This window comes from Pleurodeles waltl, chromosome 6, assembly GCF_031143425.1.
Source record: "Pleurodeles waltl isolate 20211129_DDA chromosome 6, aPleWal1.hap1.20221129, whole genome shotgun sequence".
In the NCBI taxonomy this organism is placed as follows: Eukaryota; Metazoa; Chordata; class Amphibia; order Caudata; family Salamandridae; genus Pleurodeles; species Pleurodeles waltl.
In genome coordinates this window covers 1,703,250,664-1,703,270,398 of record NC_090445.1, presented here as the reverse complement: position 1 = coordinate 1,703,270,398, position 19,735 = coordinate 1,703,250,664, and the positions used below count along the sequence as shown (strand labels likewise).

Below are 19,735 nucleotides of genomic sequence, written 5' to 3'. Positions count from 1 at the left end.
AGTACTCTACTTCTGTGGAGTTGGAAACAGATTTGGTTCAGAGTTCAACAGGGCAACAGAATTGGTAGCGTTCTCTGGCATCAGCTGCGCCATCAGGGCTGGCGTCGACGTAGCAAGAAATAACTTACCCTCAGCTCCAGAGTCTCAGCTGAACCCGAAATGGGTTCAAAAGGAACAGACTGAGCCAAGGACGATTCACCAGCAGCCTGATTAGAGGCCTCTGTGGATCTGTGGGACCCAAAGGCACATCAGTTGGAGCCAGGGGTGCCAAAGATGCACAACATGGCTTCCTTGAAAGACTCAACCTGTTGTGCCATTGCCGATATCCCTGGTAATTCGGATTCCATCGTATCAGTGCTTCGACAGGGGACAGGGAGCGAGATCTAGGGGCACCTTGACATTTTCATAACTTCTCAGAGGAGTGGCATGGCTGTGAAGAGTCCCGTTTTACTTTCTTACACTTCTTCCTGGACTTTGACTTACCCAAAGATTTGACTGCATTGGGACTGCGACTAAGACAGGTCGCAGAACAGGGTCTGCACTCTTGACATCAATGGGGGCTTATGTGACTTCCTGCTGTGATAGGCGATGTACAGTTTGGCTTTGTGATTCCGGATTAATTCACACTCCTCGCACTAATTAGAGTCATGTCCCAAACACCAGAGACAGAGCTCTTGGGGATCTGTCACAGACATCTGCTTGCAACAGTCTTTACAAGGTTTAAACCACTGTAAGCATGAAAAGGCAAGTAGCTCCCAGTCTACTAATTTAATGGATGAAAGCGGGGAGGGACTTAAAAGTTCAGATAATGAACAAAGGAAGCAGATACTGGAACCAGTTTGGAAAGTCGGACATTGGTGGTCCAGACACCAGAATGACCTATGAAATTAATGACCTCTAGGAGGTCCATTTGAGAGTATTTTCTAACATCCAACGGGCAACAGCCATGCACCCATCTATACACTATTTGTCTAGTGAAGGGGTTTGCAGGAATAAAAATAAAGCTGATGGAAACTTAAAATTTATGCTCAAATGAAGTCCTGACTCTAGTACAGATTTGATACTGAGTGCAATTGATAACATACACTGCTTACTTTGCTTCTTTGGATAGCAGTTAAAATGCAAATTGTGTTGTGTGATGGAGGTTAATACATAATGGGTCACCAGGAGTTTTAACTCCTTTTCTAGTAAGATAGATGCATATTTTCAAGAACTTGGAGTCATTAGTTGTTGAATTTAATGCTTCTTGTGCACAGACGTTTACAGGACAACATCCTGCATATCTGATTACTTTGGCTGACAAGTTACATTTGGATTACCCCCTATGCCACACAGCGGAGGGTTAGAGATGTTGGGGATAGCCCTATAGATGAGTCTTACTGATCCGGACAAAAGCCCTATAATGCTTTTGCAAAACATAGGCAGGCAGAAACATGTTGACCTGTTTATGAGATAACATAGGTTTCCTGATATCATTAAAACTTAGTACATCTACTAATTGCAATACAATTTTAACTTACCATGACCCTTTTCATAATAACAAAAACAGCTCAAACTAAGAGCTTAGATGAACCTGCTGAGCAAGACATGTTGCTGGTGAAGGAGCACAACCTGTGATGAAGCATAGCAGCCTATAAAGTGAGGGGGTCTGCATAATTTTTCTCCGTAACTCAGAGCCTGTTATCTTTTTTGGGGCGGTAATATCCCCCGCATGAAGTCCACCTGCCTTGACCGCCTAAATTCTTATGAAACTAGCATCGGACTTAAGCTAGCATGTGAGCAGAGTTCTAGGCCTGTCCCTGACCATGTGAGGTCCAGGGCTGGTCTTGTGACCTGAAAGGGGAACCAAGCTTGCCCTCAAGGTGGGCCGTGGAGTACTGTACTTGTCCAGGGTGTAGCACGTAAAGCAGTGTCTACAGTGTATAGTGATTTGTAGTGTGACCAGATATTTTTCTCTGTGTCAGTGACAGCGTGGCTTACAGACCACTCTCATGTAATGTTCCACTGTAAGGTGAAATCCAGAACCTAGTGCTGACATTCTCTGTGTATGTTAAGTGTGTATACAGTGAGCGCGTGACACAGTGGTAGAATCTGTGTATCTGTGAGTTTGTGCACTGAAGCTAGAGGGATCTATTCTGGATGTCCGTGGATGTAGCACGGCACAAGATGGAGGGTGAGGACAGCTCCCCCAGAAAGTAGAAGTGTGCTGCCTGCGCTCTTTAGCTGGAGGAAATAAAACCAGACATTGAAATGAGGGCAGATGAAAACCCATGAGGGTGGATACACCACCCCCACTAGCCTGGATGGCACCAATCATTGACAGGTAACCTTGAGGCACAGTTGCACATGGGGACGAGGCATACAGACACGCTTGCAAATCTGCTGCACCCACTTGAGACTTTGTTACAAATGCCGCTAACGACGCAGAGCTGAGCTGAACCCTTAACTTGTGAGAGCTTTCAAGCGATTTGCATCTGCGCCTGATCGTTGCCTATGAGCTGGTATAGTTGGGGTAATAATAGCGGGATCTCTACTACAGTGGAACGGAAAACGTTTACCAGAAAAGTAAGTGGAAGTGTAACACCTAATGATAAAATAAAACTTATGACAACCCTGCATGATGTATTCATTGGATTGTGTAAAATGTAGCTGTGCTATGCCATTAAAAGCACTTTCCTGAGAAGCCTTGGATTGCTTGCCTTGTCTACCCTGACAGTCAAGTGCAAAAAGGGTTCTAGTTGTCTCAGTTTGCAGAGCTGCAGAAAAAGCACCTCTGGACACCAGCGGCAAACAACCTTGGTCACCCTAGTTGGGACCCAGTAGGGCGTCTTTCCAGAAGACCCTGAGGGATGGGATTTCTGTTTAAAAAAATGGGGCCCATTTAGTAAGGTCAAGGCTTCAATGATGTCAGTCACACAGCCCTAGCAGGTAACAGCTTGTAGTCCCAGGGAGGGTGTGTTAAGGGTGCTCTACAATATCCTCTCTCTCCCTCCTGCATATACTTATTTTAACAGCCAAAGTAGGATGAAAGGTTGGCTTTACCACAAGATTGGGAAGGAACATCAACCCACTGAAAAATATTATTAGCTTGAGCTGCTGGCCAAGGTAAGTCTGCTAGTAAGAAAGCCCTTCCTTTATCCAGTATGTTTGCGCTTCCAATATTCCTAGGACACCTCGGGTGGATGATACGCTTGCTGCAAAGATTCATCTTTAATTACTGTTTTATGTAATACAGAGCACCAAAACGTATGATAGAGCTTTACATTAAACAACCAAGAAGCACAATCTACAGTGAACCCCTGAAACACAAATAGTAATAAAGACAGCAGCAAGGAAAAGCAGCAGTACTGGGAGGGATGGGTGGACCAGGGCCGGCGGAAACAAATGCTTAATTGTCTTAGTCTGACAAATGTAACCGAAGAGATTCATTTTCAGATATTTGTGGAAGGACACAAGGGTGTGTTTACTCTCAAGGCCGCTGCTGCACAAAAGTGAAGCAACACCTGAGAAGGACTGATGCGGACTAGTTTTTGTGACGGGTGGCTTGAGTAGATTAATTATTACTTCTGGACTTTCTTTTACTACGTGAGTGTTTAATCACTGAAGTGAGGTAGAGCAGGGAGAGTGGATAACTTTATAAACTAAACATCCTAATTTGAACGTTTTTCTGGCTTCACTGAGCACCCGGTGAAGTTGTAGTGCGGTCACATGCTTTGGCAGAGGAATCAAGTCTAACCGTACAGCTCAGTGGGCTAATGGGACTACTGTAGAGCACTGGGAGTAACTTGCAGGTCACATGTTCACATCACAGTACGATGGGTCCTTGGCTGCTGTCCCTACTGCAGTATGTCCACGTTACCTGATAGAAGATGGTTACAACACAACACTGGTATTTTCACACTCCTTATTAAATGCCAAGCTCAATTCGGTGTTCACTGGGAGCTTTATAAATGGCTTTAATTTCTATAATTATACATCTATAACTCTACACCACAAATAATGCTAGTTGAAAGGACTAATAAAAACTTCCTTCACCAGAAAACAGGATACAGACTATTTTACAGATATTTCTCCACTGTCTCACTGTTCCTTAGAATAGATTGTTATTCATTTGAGAGACTCCGAGAAGGTAATGCACCTTCATATCTCTCTTCATGCCACAGCCAGCCTCTGAAGCCAGCCTGATGCACCTTTCATTGGCCTGACTTAGCATCTCCGGATGCCCCGCAGGAAATGGATGAAAGGTGGGAGGTATGACAACAACCTGCTATGCTCTCTCCACCTTCTCATATCAGCAGGAACTCATATCAGCAGGAACCTTTAACTACTGAAAATAGAACTGGCAAAAAGATATATAGTACTGATCTGCAAATGTCCCTTAAATCTGCTAAAGTCCCTGGTCCTCAAAGTCCCTTGTTGTAGACACTTGGTTAGGCTGCGACACATTCTGAAAAAATATTTGCAAAAGCATTTCAAGTGTGAGTGACAGAGAATCTTCCCTAATAGCAGCAAGTCGGTGGGGTCATCTAAGGTTGAAAGAAGAGTGGGAATAGTCTGTTACAGTGGGGATGGGAAAAACACAAAAACTTTGGAAATGACACAGCAGCTGTCTTATCAAAGGTGGGATAGGAATTAAGCAGCTTGGCAGTCTTAGTGCTACTTTAATGATTAGCAGAACAGAAGAAAATAATACAATATTTGTCCAGATTGGAAATATGTGCTACACAAATACAGACTGTTAGGTTTACGTTATGCTTAATACCAATTTAAAAAGATTTTACACTCAAATTAGCTGATGCAGCAGACCTCACTGCAAGTGTGCTAACCAGTCACCAAGCATTAAACGAGAAACTTGCAGTCTAACTGCAAATCGAGATGTGGCCTTCGGTCAGGGCTGATCACATTTCACTTTGCAGTCCTTCAAAGTGGTGAGGGTGTACTAGGCCAAAAGCTCATGGAATGAGGGGTACTCTTTCTGGGATACGAATAGCTCTCTGAGACTCTACCCACAATGCTGCGAACGGAACCCTGTTAGAGCAGTGGTACCTTCTTGCCAAGCTCCAGCTCTTGTATGGACAAAATGTCGGTAAGCGCTGACAGGCGGACGTTCAAAAGCTCTGTTGTGGTCCTTAGGGCAGTGCGCTCACTTTCCAGATGCTGGAAAAAGAGATCAGCAGAAACAGTGGGAAAGGATTACTCCAAACATCACAAAAACACAGAAAGCAAATCCATGCTAACAACATTTACACTTTGAACTGAAAATCCCACCGGGGTGGGCAGTAGGGGAGGGGGGAAAAGAGGGTTCGTTGGGGTGAGGGGCTGAGGTCAAAACCCTTTTTTAACCGGAGACCAACACTACATTTCTGGGATTTTGAACACTTAACATTACTCTCATCCCGAAAGCCAACACAAGTGTCGTCTGAGTTTAAACAGAGTAACCAACACCCTCAGCACCCAAACTGAGCGTAAAGAAATGTACCAGCTCACCCAGCGGTAGGCCATTAGAGTGGTCTGCATCACTGAAAAATCTAAAATAAATTAACACTCAATAGAGAGCCACACAACAATAAACCTAGTCAAAATCCCATCAAATAAACATCAATACTGTGGTACACTCTGTAATCAGCCATCCAAACACCACGACCAACACCCATCCCAATGGGGGCACTGCATCATCTTAAGCGTTTAAAACACCCCATCACAGGAGCCTTCTGTGATTCCTCTTGTGCCTTCCAAACATCTACCAGCACCACAAGTCCCTTTCTTAATGGGACTAGCACAGACACCTGCTGGGTTTAAATATTATACTCAAACCTCTGCAACACTCTAACAGAGCACCAACAAGAATGCACTCCGCGTTCAACAATACCCAACACCACACTGAATGAGAGCAACACAAACGGTATAGAATTCACCAGCCACAAACACTCCACCCTCTTGCAGATCACTGCATTGTTTCTGGTGTTCAAACAACTGTGATCTACAACATATGCCACAACCAAAATATTACCATCTCCGGTAAAGCGAATAAAGACAGATGTTTTATTTAACTGCATTCAGTCAACAAATCCTCTCAAGCCAGCATTGTCATATCCTTCACCTAACCGCTGCTGTCTCTTTCTGTGACTCAAAGATATATCTGTGGTTGCTATGCACTTCTTAATGTATTGCAAAGTATTCAGAACACAGTTGTGTTCATCAGATTTGGTCGACATTTTGCTAAAACCCCAATGGGAATTGGATGGTCAGTACATTTCAACCCTATGAACCTTTCCCCTGGGAAGATCATCCCCAAAGTCCCACTGCTCCTTACTGTAGGAGGCTGGCCTGGCTTGTAGTGAGTACCAATGGGGTACTTACACCTTGCACCAGGTCCAGTTATCCCTTATTAGGGTAGAGAGGTGTCTAGCAGCTTAGGCTGATAGAAAAGGTAGCTTAGCAGAGCAGCTTAGGCTGAACTAGGAGCCGAGTGAAGCTCCTACAGTACCACTAGTGTCATATGCACAATATCATAAGAAAACACAATACACAGATATACTAAAAATAAAGGTACTTTATTTTTATGACAATATGCCAAAGTATCTCAGTGAGTACCCTCAGTATGAGGATAGCAAATATACACAAGATATATGTACACAATACCAAAATATGCAGTAATAGCAATACAAAACAGTGCAAACAATGTATAGTCACAATAGAATGCAATGGGGGCACATAGGGATAGGGGCAACACAAACCATATACTCTAGAAGTTGAATGCGAACCACGAATGGACCCCAAACCTATGTGACCTTGTAGAGGGTCGCTGGGATTGTAAGATAACATTGAAGGTTAGAAAAATAGCCCACCCCAAGACCCTAAAAAGTGGGTGAAAAGTGCACCTAAGTTCCCCAGAGAGCACAGAAGTCGTGATAGGGGAATTCTGCAAGAAACAACAACACCAGCAATGCAACAACTATGGATTTTCTGACGAGGGTACCTGTGGAACAAGGGGACCAAGTCCAAGAGTCACGATCAAGTCGGGAGTGGGCAGATGTCCAGGAAATGCCAGCTGTGGGTGCAAAGAAGCTGCCACCGGATGGTAGAAGCTGTGGATTCTGCAAGAACGACAAGGGCTAGAAACTTCCCCTTTGGAGGATGGATGTCCCACGTCGTGAAGAGTCGTGCAGAAGTGTTTCCGTGCAGAAAGACCGCAAACAAGCCTTGCTAGCTGCAAGGGTCGCGGTTAGGGTTTTTGGATGCTGCTGTGGCCCAGGAGGGACCAGGATGTCGCCAATTGCGTGTGGAGACAGAGGGGGCATCCAGCAAGACAAGGAGCCCACTCAGAAGCAAGCAGCACCCGCAGAAGTGCCGGAACAGGCACTACAAAGTGGAGTGAACCGGAGCTCACCCGAAGTCACGAAAGAGGGTCCCACAACGCCGGAGGACAACTCAGGAGGTCGTGCACTGCAGGTTAGAGTGCGGGGGACCGAGGCTTGGCTGTGCACAAAGGAAATCCTGGAAGAGTGCACAGGAGCCGGAGTAGCTGCAAAACACGCGGTTCCCAGCAATGCAGTCTAGCGTGGGGAGGCAAGGACTTACCTCCACCAAACTTGGACTGAAGTGTCACTGGACTGTGGGAGTCACTTGGACAGAGTTGCTGAGTTCAAGGGACCTCGCTTGTCGTGCTGAGAGGAGACCCAGAGGACCAGTGATGCAGTTCTTTGGTGCCTGTGGTTGCAGGGGGAAGATTCCGTCGACCCACGGGAGATTTCTTCGGAGCTTCTAGTGCAGAGAGGAGGCAGACTACCCCCACAGCATGCACCACCAGGAAAACAGTCGAGAAGGCAGCAGGATCAGCGTTACAAGGTCGCAGTAGTCGTCTTTGCTACTTTGTTGCAGTTTTGCAGGCTTCCAGCGCGGTCAGCAGTCGATTCCTTGGCAGAAGGTGAAGAGAGAGATGCAGAGGAACTCTGATGAGCTCTTGCATTCGTTATCTAAAGAATTCCCCAAAGCAGAGACCCTAAATAGCCAGAAAAGGAGGTTTGGCTACCTAGGAGAGAGGATAGGCTAGCAACACCTGGAGGAGCCTATCAGAAGGAGTCTATGATGTCACCTGCTGTCCCTGGCCACTCAGAGCAGTCCAGTGTGCCAGCAGCACCTCTGTTTCCAAGATGGCAGAGGTCTGGAGCACACCGGAGGGGCTCTGGGCACCTCCCAGGGGAGGTGCAGGTCAGGGGAGTGGTCACTCCCCTTTCCTTTGTCCAGTTTCGCGCCAGAGCAGGACTGGGGGATCCCTGAACCGGTGTAGACTGGCTTATGCAGAAATGGGCACCATCTGTGCCCATGAAAGCATTTCCAGAGGCTGGGGGAGGCTACTCCTCCCCAGCCCTGACACCTTATTCGAAAGGGAGAGGGTGTAACACTCTCTCTCTGAGGAAGTCCTTTGTTCTGCCTTCCTGGGCCAAGCCTGGCTGGCCCTAGGAGGGCAGAAACCTGTATCAGGGGTTGGCAGCAGCAGCAGCTGCAGTGAAACCCCGGGAAAGGTAGTTTGGCAGTACCTGGGTCTGTGCTAGAGACCCGTGGGATCATGGGATTGTCTCACCAATGCCAGGATGGCATTGGGGGGGCAATTCCATGATCTTAGACAGGTTACATGGCCATATTCGGAGTTACCATTGTGAAGCTATACATAGGTAGTGACCTATGTATAGTGCACGCGTGTAATGGTGTCCCCGCACTCACAAAGTCAGGGGAATTTGCCCTGAACAATGTGGGGGCACCTTGGCTAGTGCCAGGGTGCCCACACACTAAGTAACTTAGCACCCAACCTTTACCAGGTAAAGGTTAGACATATGGGTGACTTATAAGTTACTTAAGTGCAGTGGTAAATGGCTGTGAAATAACGTGGACGTTATTTCACTCAGGCTGCAGTGGCAGGCCTGTGTAAGAATTGTAGGAGCTCCCTATGGGTGGCAAAAGAAATGCTGCAGCCCATAGGGATCTCCTGGAACCCAAATACCCTGGGTACCTCAGTACCATATACTAGGGAATTATAAGGGTGTTCCAGTATGCCAATGTAAATTGGTAAAATTGGTCACTAGCCTGTTAGTGACAATTTGTACAGAGAGAGCATAACCACTGAAGTTCTGGTTAGCAGAGCCTCAGTGAGACAGTTATGCATCACACAGGGAACACATACATATAGCACTGGGGTCCTGGCTAGCAGGGTCCCAGTGACACATAACAAACATACTGAAAACATAGGGTTTTCACTATGAGCACTGGGCCCTGGCTAGCAGGATCCCAGTGAGACAGTGAAAACGCCCTGACATACACTCAAAAACAGGCCAAAAGCGGGGGTAACAAGGCTAGAAAGAGGCTACTTTCTCACACTTACCTGCACTGTGCCCACAAAGTTCTCCCTTTCCCGCCTCCACTCCTCTGCCTTGTTGTTGTCCGGCACAACCTCCCCAATGTAGGTCCGCAGCTGCTGTACAAGGGTGTTCTGTGTCTCCAGCTCTGTGGTCACCTTGCTACAATTTGGCACGGTGGGAAACAAGAGGTAGGGAGGATTAGAGCAAAGGCTCCGAGACTCAAAGAAGGAGAACACCAGGCCAGTATCATGCCAATAACAGTAGAAGGAACAAGAAACCAAATCAGACTTTACTTACACAAAACTGTATTGATAAGTGAAGGCACTTTACATCAAGTTTGACAAATGCTGGTCCAAGATGGTCAGCGACATGCCCGACTGTTATGATATATAGAGGATAATTTAAGTACCATGAACCTGAACAGGAACCATTTACGTAGTATGCAAGTGTTTTGAAAGTCTACAGTAGTGCACGTGACAGCAGTGTGTCAGTAAGCCGCTGTAGCGGTGCATACACATGACATAACATTGGGTTTGTTGTGTCGATGCCCAAGTGTGTAGCTGAAACTGAATCAAATGCTGAAAAAGAACAAGAACCACGAGCTCTGTCTTTAGTTCACCTATTTAGTTCCACTTACATTATGTGTATAGGTCCCTGTTTTTGGGCTTGCTTTAAGAAAGTAATGTAGTGGTTTACTGCAGTAGGGTGTCTTTCATAGGAACAAAAATAAACTTGGTGTACTTCTGGAAGTCTGAGTATGGGAACGGCAAGCACTCTCTGACCAACCAAGAGGACGAGCCAGTCATTTTGATATTGGTCAACATAGCACTCAAGACGTTGGAGGCATTGCCTAATTCTCTCAGTTCAACCATTGCACACCAGACATTCATGATACACAATGAATACGTAATTTTACAACCCATACCCTTTCACACCAAGGGCCTGATTTAAAGTTTGGCAGATGGAGTTACTCCTTCACAAACATGACGGATATCCCAGCCGCCATATTACAATTCCATTATAGCCCGTGGAACTTGTAATACAGCGGATGGAATATCCGTCACGTTTGTGATGGAGTAACCCCTCCACCAAACTCTAAATCAGGCCCCAAGTTTGGATAGCCCTGCTTTATAATGTCCAACTCATTTAAAAACAAATTATTTTTGTTTCACTTTGGAGAAGATTCCAGCTCCCAACGATGCCTGCTTGGTGGAACATGAATAACTAGAACTATGGCCCACCTCTTGCTGCCACCTTGGCTTAAATGCTTGGGCAGCACTAGTGACAAAACATTCACTTCTACCTCAGTTCCTCGGTCAGGTTGTCCTTCTGTTGCCTGGATGTGAGCAGCTGCTCCTGAAGTCTCGTGGCCTCCAGCCTGCCCCGCTCGCGCTCCTGCCGAAGGTCCTCCTGCAGGGCTCGCGCGGTCTGCCGCAGAGAGTCCGCCTCGCTGCAGTGGGCCACAGCCGCTGCTGAGAGCTGTGAAAAGGAGCAGAACATGGGAGGGAATTATTTGGAAACATCCACCTGGAGGAATCATTATCAGGGCACCAGTGTGAGATTACAGCAGCATTTTACCAAGTAGCTTACGACAATGGGCTTGGGTAGTGGGAGTATTGTTTGGATGGATCTCAGAGAAAGGAGTATTAGAATTACTCATTACTCTCACTGGGCTCTTGGGATCCCCAGTCCGCTACAAGCCTGCGTGATGTCGTCTCTCAGGAACCACTGGTCCCATTGTATTGTGGTGAGTTTTGCATTTGTAAAAGTGCATTGCTACCCCTAATGTAACCCTGAAGTGCTGCCGTTTTGTTTCAAGCAATGGTTATGACACGGTCGGTTAACTTTATGTTCACTGTATAACCAATGAGGGAATCTCTGGGTGTTATGAGCGAGGGCAGCTGGGGAGCTCCAGTCTTGTTACTTTAGAATGCCATGACTGTATGCGGAAACATACCGGGCTACTAGGGAAGTGGTTTATTAATGCTTGCAATTTTACTAGGCCACATCCAGGCCTTGGACACAAAACATTAAGGTGGTCATTACGATCATAGTGGTGTGGCCCGTCATGCCGGCAGTGGCGGGAAAACCCGCCAGCCGGCATGGCGGGCCACACCGCCACATAAACAACACCATGAGGGCTGCCATCAGCAGCCCTCACTCACCGCCAGGCTGCCTCTGTCAGGCAGCCTGGCGGTGGTTGGAATCATTATCCAGCAGGGCAGCGGTGCTGCCCCTCGGATAATGATCCCTAATCCTCCAGCCTTTCCCTGGCGGGGAAACCTGCCAGGGAAAGGCTGGCGGAGGGGGTGCCCCAGCACTGCCCATGCACTTGGCATGGGCCCCTATGCAATGCCCTATCGCGCAGGTCACTGCCCGATTTTCGGGCAGTGTTCTGCGCGACGGGTGCAGCTGCACCCGCCGCACAGAGGCATTTGCGGCAGCTCCATGTGGAGCCGCCGTCAATGTCCATGCAAGGCATTCCTCTGGGCCGGCGGGCGGAAACAATGTTTCCGCCTGCCAGCCCAGAGGAATGTTCCTAATACGGCCGGCGGGGATCCGGGGGTGCTGGCGGTCAGTAGTTTGACCGCCAGCATGAACACAGCGGTTTCAACCGCCGTGTTAATTATAAGGACCCAAGTCTGAGCTGTATCCGCTTGTTCAGACGCCATGTAGTGCACAGGTCCCATGACTTATCCCCTGAACACATTCTGAGTTATCAAAGATGGAAAAAATAAACCACATTAAACACTGCCTGCTGGTGAGAACAGAAACTATAGTGCCTGGTAGATGAAATTTCAGAGGTGTATGCCCTGCTGCTTTGGACGCTGCAAGCACACCAGCATGATGCTGGACTATGCAGGCTGATGCTGTGCTATAGAAACATTGCGCCCTTGTGAACATGCAACTCTTGGTGCTCAGTCTCTCTGCATAAAATTCAAAGAACGGTACTGCAAGTGTATATGGGTGAATGCAAGGCCAGCATTTAGGGAACGTGAGTTGGCTTCTGCCAATGCCTGCTGCTGTCTAGGCATCTTCAGTCTCTACCCTGAGCCAAGAAAACATGCTGTCCACAACTGGTAAAGCCCTGATACACACAGGAAGGAGCAGACACAAAACAGAGTGATAGCTCAAGAAAAAGGTAGCAAGTAAGACTCACATGGATACTCCATGGACTCCCGATGTGAGCGCTACTACATGGACTCTGAATGTGAGCGCTTACACAGATGCCTGGATGATAATATGGTGATAACGGCAATAAGGGAGTGTGTTTTTAACACAGACTGCATTTACAATCCAACAATGACAACCCCGCACCATATGGGCAGAACATGATCACAGGGAGAGCATTAGAGGTCAGAACTAGATCTTGCAAGTATGTTAAGAGGAGAAGCTCTGCACACGAACAGGAAGAGTCAAAAAACATTAATGGGTGGAGATAGGCCTTGAAGTATATTAGTGGATGACAATGCTTTGGGAAGTACAAGCAGGTAGAGCTAGGCCTTGCAGTATACCAGCAGGAAGAGGTAGGCTTTGAATTATATCAGCGGTTGGAGCTAGGCCTTGGAGTATACTCGTGGGTGGAGCTAGGCCATTGCATGTACCTGCATTTGGAGAATACAAGTGGTTAGAGCTAGACCATGGAATTTACCAGGAGATGGAGCTAGGCCATGTACTGTACTAGGAGATGGAGCTAGGCCTTGGAGTAAGCAGTGGCAGCTAGACCTTGGGTGGAGGCAGGCTTTGGAGTCTACCAGCAGATACAACTAGGCCATGGAGTCACCAGCAGGTAGAGTCAGGCTTTGTAGAATACTAGTGGGAAGCGTTAGGCATCAAAGAGTAAATGTGTGGGTGATGCTAGGCCGCAAGGACGGCATTAAGGGGTGATGATAGGTCTGTAAGAGTCCCTAGTACATGGTTGGATGTAGAACTCTGAGAGAACAATAAAAGGTAGCGTTGGGAGCTGGGGAATGCTTTAGTAGGAGGTCAAAGACTTTTGCGAGTGAAAAGGCAGAAATGGTTTCGTATAGCAAACTTGTGGTAGACTTGGGTCGTGGGGATGCAGTAATGGACTAGGGCTCTGCAAGAGATTTGTGTTTATATGTAAAAATTATAATACAAGAAAACAAGATTTCAAAAAAGTGAAGAGAGATAAAAGGAATATTTTACCACATGTGAATTGTGCATTTACACACAGACATACCATTAACCCATCTCTAACATTTCTTCCCGCTTTAACCCAGAGCCTATTTTTTCTTGTGTGTTTTCCATTTTACAAGAGGGCACTATCCTACTGTACATGACTGTTACACAATCTCTCATTTCTCTACGCTAATTATAACACAACCCTTCACACCTTACCCAAATCCCAACAAAAACTCTTACTACAATCCTAACCACAACACCTTCCCTTACTCTAACGCCAGCATAGTCTGGCACTCTTAGACCTATCCCAAAGCTTACTCCTTCTCCGGACCCACAGATATTACCTTACATCACCCCTCACACCATACCTTACTCCAACCCTTACATTTAGACATAAACTTCTCCCATCCCTCATCCCTTACCCCAACACTAACAGTCTATAATCTATTTTTGGAGCCAAATTTTCTAATCTTTTTGTTTGTTTACTTCATTGGGAGGACCATATATTGACAAGGTCATTCTGACAATGCTTGAACATGGAAAGGTTCAAGGGATCAAAGTATTGTGTTGACCGAGGTCTTAGGAACTGCATTAATGACAAAGGTAAACTGTGAGGAGCACACGAGAGGGCTGATGTAGGGCCTATAAAAAACATTAATGGATGCCCTTAGCCACATGAAGCATATTATTGACCAGACATTAAAGGACATTCTAAGGGTTACGGAAGCCTTAGAGCCCAACACTGAATGAACTTAGGCCGAAAGAAGTACCATACTGGCTATAGCTAACAGTGAGAGTGCATTATTGGGATGATGCTGGCCAGAAGACTGCATACAAGTAGTTGCATTGTAACTCTGAAAGAGCACAGCATTCTCTCCTGGTTTCCTTACCTGGGACTGAAGTTTCTGTTCAGTGTCTTGAAGCAGCTCTTGCAGCCTCTCGTCATGCCTCCTCCTGTCTCTTTCTCTGCCTTCAGTTGTCTCGCGAAGCTCCAGTCTTAGGGCTGTCACTTCACGCTGGTGTAGCTCCACAGCTGCCTCTAGCTCAGCCCGCAGTCTTTCATTTTCTGCCCGCACCTGGTCTCGCTCCTGGCTTAGCTTGCTCTCCAGTCTCTCTAGTTCAATTTTTGCCTGCAGCTGCAGCCGTCCTAGCTCAGTCTGGTGGGCTATGGCTGCTTTCTCGGCCCCCAGCGTTTTCTGCATTTCAACATTGGCCACCTGCACCCGAACTCCTTTCAGCTCGTCCTGCAGCCGGCCAAGGACCTCTTCCCGCTCCTGCAGCCGTGCTTCCTGCTGGCTGGACAAAGCCCTAAGCCCAGTACATTCAGCCTCCAGACGGTGGATGTCACGGATCTGCTGTGAGATGATCTCGGCCTGCTTTGAGATATCCAGGGCATGCCTGTGTGCTGCATGATCTCCTTCACAGCCACGATCCAGAGACCTAGACCAAAGATCACAATCAGACAGTATTGTGCACTGAAGCGCTATAACACGGGTCTCCATCCTCTCCATAAATAAGACCTTCTTGTGTTCAAAGAAAGTTATTCCAAGCTACTAATATTTTATGGTTGAACGCATCAGTAAACATTAGTTTAGTCGACTCCCTATGCAAGAGTACCAGTTGTGATCAACTCAGTGAATGATTGCCAGTAGTTATTTAAAAAGGCTTTGGTAATACTGAACAGCCACAGCTGCAGTACATCTGGCACCAAGGTAGTCATAGCAAGGTACATGATATAGTAATATCTCCTGATGTTGCACGATTTATCATTCAAATATCAGCTTCAAATATATTTTGGAAACCACAAACATTTCTGTCTTGAATACAGACTTCTCAGTTTTGCTACACATATTATTTCAACCAAGCAAAAGCTTCTTATTTAGTAGACTGGACAGCACACAATAGACCTACTCACAGTTAGATGGAGAGCTACCAGTAGCTCACGAGCTACTCATTGGAGAAGCCTGCTAGAATAACAGAGTGCAGCTGACCAGGGTTGAACAATTTATTGTGGCCCACATAACCCAGATCCCTTCTATCTGCAATGGCACAGCAAAGGGGGACATCCTTTAACCTGCAGTCACAACAAAGACCTGCCTTTACAATGCATTCACTACCCTGACTCCAACATTAACATGTGCTCCTTTACCCCGCAATTTGTTAACAAACTTGCTTTAGGGGGCACGTCGTTGGACTGGTGTTGGATTTTTAAGTTCAACACCTTTCCTACTGTTGCCTAGACTGGAGTTTGAATAGTAATGCCTACTATTCCAAAGTCCAGCGCTCCCTAAGGCAAGTCGTTGTAATGACTTACGTGGTAAAGTAATGTGCGGTAACATCGCAGTTGGGGTAGTGACTGAGTTGTAAAGGAATGTGGGGTAAATGCAAGCAGGGTTCCACCATAAAACCCAGCAAGGTAGGCAGTTGGTCAGGATAAGAGTAAAAATGGTAGAACTGTGTATGCGTCCCATTACAAGAACTGTAGGGAGTGCACTGGGTCATGGCAGAGGTGTATTGGTACAGCTGTGCAAGGCCACAGTACTGAATAACATTACGCGTAGCAGGTCTGGATTGGGGTGCATTGGTAAAGCTGTCTGTGGGTTTAAGAAATCTATCTGTCCTGTGGTGCTTCAGAAAACTGTTGCCCAAATCTGCACCTTTTGATGACCTCCAGTGAACATTAAGGCCTTGAGTGTTTAATGCTTGCCTTAAGACAAGGTAACTGCAGTCTACTGCCACTGTGAGACACAAAACGTTGCAAAGGCAACACACCATGATGGCTGCAGCCTGATTCAGAACAACCAATGGTCACTCCGGGGCCAAAGATTATCACTCATGCTTCTCCATGAGCCCAGCCTACGGGCACAAAGCAGCCTTCAGACAATGTGGCCACTGTTTCTAAATTCTTTAAAAATAATCATTTAAATGCTGAGACACTTCTTTTCTTTTTTGGCACCTTAAATTACTCCCACAGCAGGTTTTCCATTATCCCAAAATCTGCACTTGTGCCAACAGCAACTGACCTCAACACCTGCAAGACCACTGGTAGCCACAGTACGCCAAGTAAAGTCCATGGTAAGGACTGGCCGATTATGTTTTTGGGAGATTTTGATATCCATTTATTGAATGAGATATCAGCAACTTCAGATCTGTGTTTAAAAGCAAAGCCGAGTGGATTTAAGCCTCATTAGTCCTTTATGTGGTCTGTGGATGAGTTGACAAAGGAGGTCAGGCCTTCCAGTGTATTAGGCTCCTCTCATGCCTGGGGCCTAAAAGACAATGCTTATGTATGGATTGTGAGTGGAGGGACAGGCGACTCCAGAGAGGTGCGGGGTAGATGGACTGTGCCGCTGAAGAACAAGGGTCAAGTGGGAGTCGGCGGGGTAAGGTGTCCGTTCATGATTTACTTAAGGAAGGACTTCAATTGTAAGGTGAGAGATGAAAAGGTTGCATCAAAGGGCAGATGGCAAGGACAAGATATACAGCTTGAGAAGAGAAATCAATGTGTGGTACTCTGTGATTATTTCTGCCATCGTGGCTATCTTTAAGAATCATGGAGACCATTCATAGGGGGGGAAAACAGATCACAACCAACTGAGAATCACACTTGAGCTTTCTGTCCTCATTAAACGTCTACAGTCCAGAATTCACAGCCTCAAACCGTAGGCCACTGAGGTGAGGGATCAGGCGAAGGCCCATTAAGGTTTTCCAAAATGCTGTGAAGATCCTAAGCATAGAGTTTGAAGTTTCCTTACACACAACCCCTTGGGGGGGGGAGGGGTAATCCCATGTAACTTTTCAATAGCAGAGACTATAGGAGACAATCTGCCAGCATGTAATCAGCAGACGGTTGCTAACGAGTGTTGTGGAGATCAAAGCCAGGACACAAACAGGAAATCTAAGTTATAGTGGGGGAGAAGAAAGCAGAGGGCCCCACCAAATGAACATACATCACAGGAGACATGAGAAAGTTTGAGCGAGGTGGCAGAGCACAAAGATAGGAGGAGCAGCTGAAGCCTGATGGCAATGGCTACTATACAGGTCACCAGAGAGCAGGGTTAGAGAGTGCACCTCAAAGGACTTCACACTCACACTTCTGGGGCAGAGGCAGAAGCTGTTGGCTTTACAATATAAAGCCTGTAAAGCAGCACTGCCACCGGGCCTGGCTTTGTCAACAGCACAGCTGAAACCCTTACTTTAGAGGAAGCCACGAGGGCCCAAGCAGGACACGAGCTAGAAAAGAGAGGATCTATAAGGTGTCTACCTGGACATGTAGTTATATCAGACAAAAGGTGGGGGTCCAGGAAGCGTTTCCAGTGGTTAACGCCCAATTTCACTCTTGATCACACTCAAATAAGCACGGGGAAGTCCTACTCTTTTTACTATAAATACCTCGCGTGAGGCGCACTGATGTGATGGATGAAAGGTGGATTTAGGGAGGGAGATGGAGCGATAAGGGACACTCTGGTCATGCTGCACAAACACTTGTCATAAGACTCAATATTAATGTTCATCTTTATTGATCTGCCACAACCCACTTTTTCGATTATTCCTGATGCTTCGTGGAGATGTTGACAGCACTGAATTACAGGCTGCCCTGCCTTCACCCAGCTAACTCAATAAATTGTAATATATTAGCAGGATACTGGCGTTTCCAAAGTAAACAGTGAAAATAAATTAAATATTACAAGAAGTCCTTGTGTTGCTGTGCCAGGTTCCAGGCTATTTCAAGGCTTGTGCTTTGTGCACTGTTTTTAGGTGACTATGGTCTCCTTAATTTGAGCTGGTGGCTTACGGTGCACCGCACCGTCAGTTAATTGTAAACACTGGCACTTATGACAGTCTGCCCCAAGGTGGCACTGTTTGTCTAATTCACAAATAAGCATAACAACAACTGTGTATTAATTTAAATATAAATGACTATACCTGCCACACAGGCCACTTTTGTAGCTTTGGGGGCCAGGAGTAGACTATATTGCCCCATTTGTATGGTGGTGGTCAGCAGTGTTGGTAGTGCCCCTGGCAGCACTGGAAGGGGCAATGGTGGAGAAGCTGCAGTGGCCTCCTGGCAGGGCCTGGCACTTCCTTTATTTATTTATTTTTACAAATTAAGCACTGTCATGGACATATCTTTTGCTGCACATTCCAGTGCTTCTGTCTGTTCTACTAACCTGATGTAGGGACTTTCTTACATGTTACTAGTAAAGGCTCCAGACAATCTTCTTTGTATTAACTCTGCAAAGTCGATGCACCTGGATTAGATAATCAACTGCCCTCAAAGCGGAACACAAAGCTCCGAGCAGGACAGTTGCAAAGCCACAGCAGTTTGATTTGCTGTGTCTGCTTCTCAACACTGGAAGCAGCAAACAGAGAAGATTACATCAACAGTAGTTCACGCGGCAGTGCTTAGATTCAAATTGTGATTTTAGGGGCAACTTTTCTTAAGACAAGGTTGGCCTTAAGGTAAGTTGTCCCAGCAGCTTTCTGTTTTACCTAAATGGGGTGACTGGCACCGAGAGCCCCATAAAGATAATTTGTAAGCTATCTGGTCGCGGTTACCAGTGAAACACAAGTCCTTGCCACTAGGATTACCCAAGGAGCTGAATCAAGGAGGATCTTTCCTAATGAAAGAGAGCTCAGGAAGCCGCTGATGAAGCGACTCGAGCCAGAAGCCTGCTCTGAAGTGAAAGCCCCAGCAGGACTGAAGAATACCTGGCTGGGCCGCATTACCAATGAAAGAAAGGATGCAGGTGGAGTATGGCGGAAGAAATACTCAGGTGAATACCCGAGTATGTGTGGGGGAAAGTAGTGGAAGCTAGTATGCTTTCTTTTGGTACGGCGCCTTCAGAGCCAGCTCAGAACAGCCTGCGAGTGCTTAATTTGTGCTGCTACTTGCAAGTGGTCAGCATTGGCAATCATTTATTTTTCATCATCAGACTTTGACCAAGAGCAAAAAAAAGAAAGGCAGAAAAGAGAGAAAGATAGGAAAACTGTGACAAAGGCGAAAGGAGGGGTCAGAAGGAACCTGTGAGAGCGAGATAAAGGAACATGAGGTGTGCGGTAGCATTATTAAGGATTAGCTGCTGCCTTGGGTTTTGGCGACCTCCAAATTTGGCAGCACCGATGGAGGGCTCAGTCTTTGAGCCCTTGCATTTGTTTTCAAACTAAGCACTGGAGTCTGAGTTCGAAAAAGGAGTCTAACTATAGGAAAGCAATGACTCCTCTTGGGGGCG

General features: G+C 46.5%; 1 protein-coding gene across 1 annotated transcript in view; it reads right to left on the bottom strand.

Moving 5' to 3' along the window:
* CCHCR1 (coiled-coil alpha-helical rod protein 1) overlaps positions 1-19,735 on the bottom strand; it is a 79,091-nt gene that overhangs the window by 46,100 nt on the left and 13,256 nt on the right. The window contains exons 4-7 of the mRNA XM_069241832.1: positions 14,393-14,942; positions 10,660-10,835; positions 9,380-9,515; positions 5,047-5,157 (exon numbers count right to left, since the gene is read on the bottom strand). Coding sequence (XP_069097933.1) covers positions 5,047-5,157; positions 9,380-9,515; positions 10,660-10,835; positions 14,393-14,942 — 973 coding nt within the window. The remainder of the gene's footprint in view (positions 1-5,046; positions 5,158-9,379; positions 9,516-10,659; positions 10,836-14,392; positions 14,943-19,735) is intronic.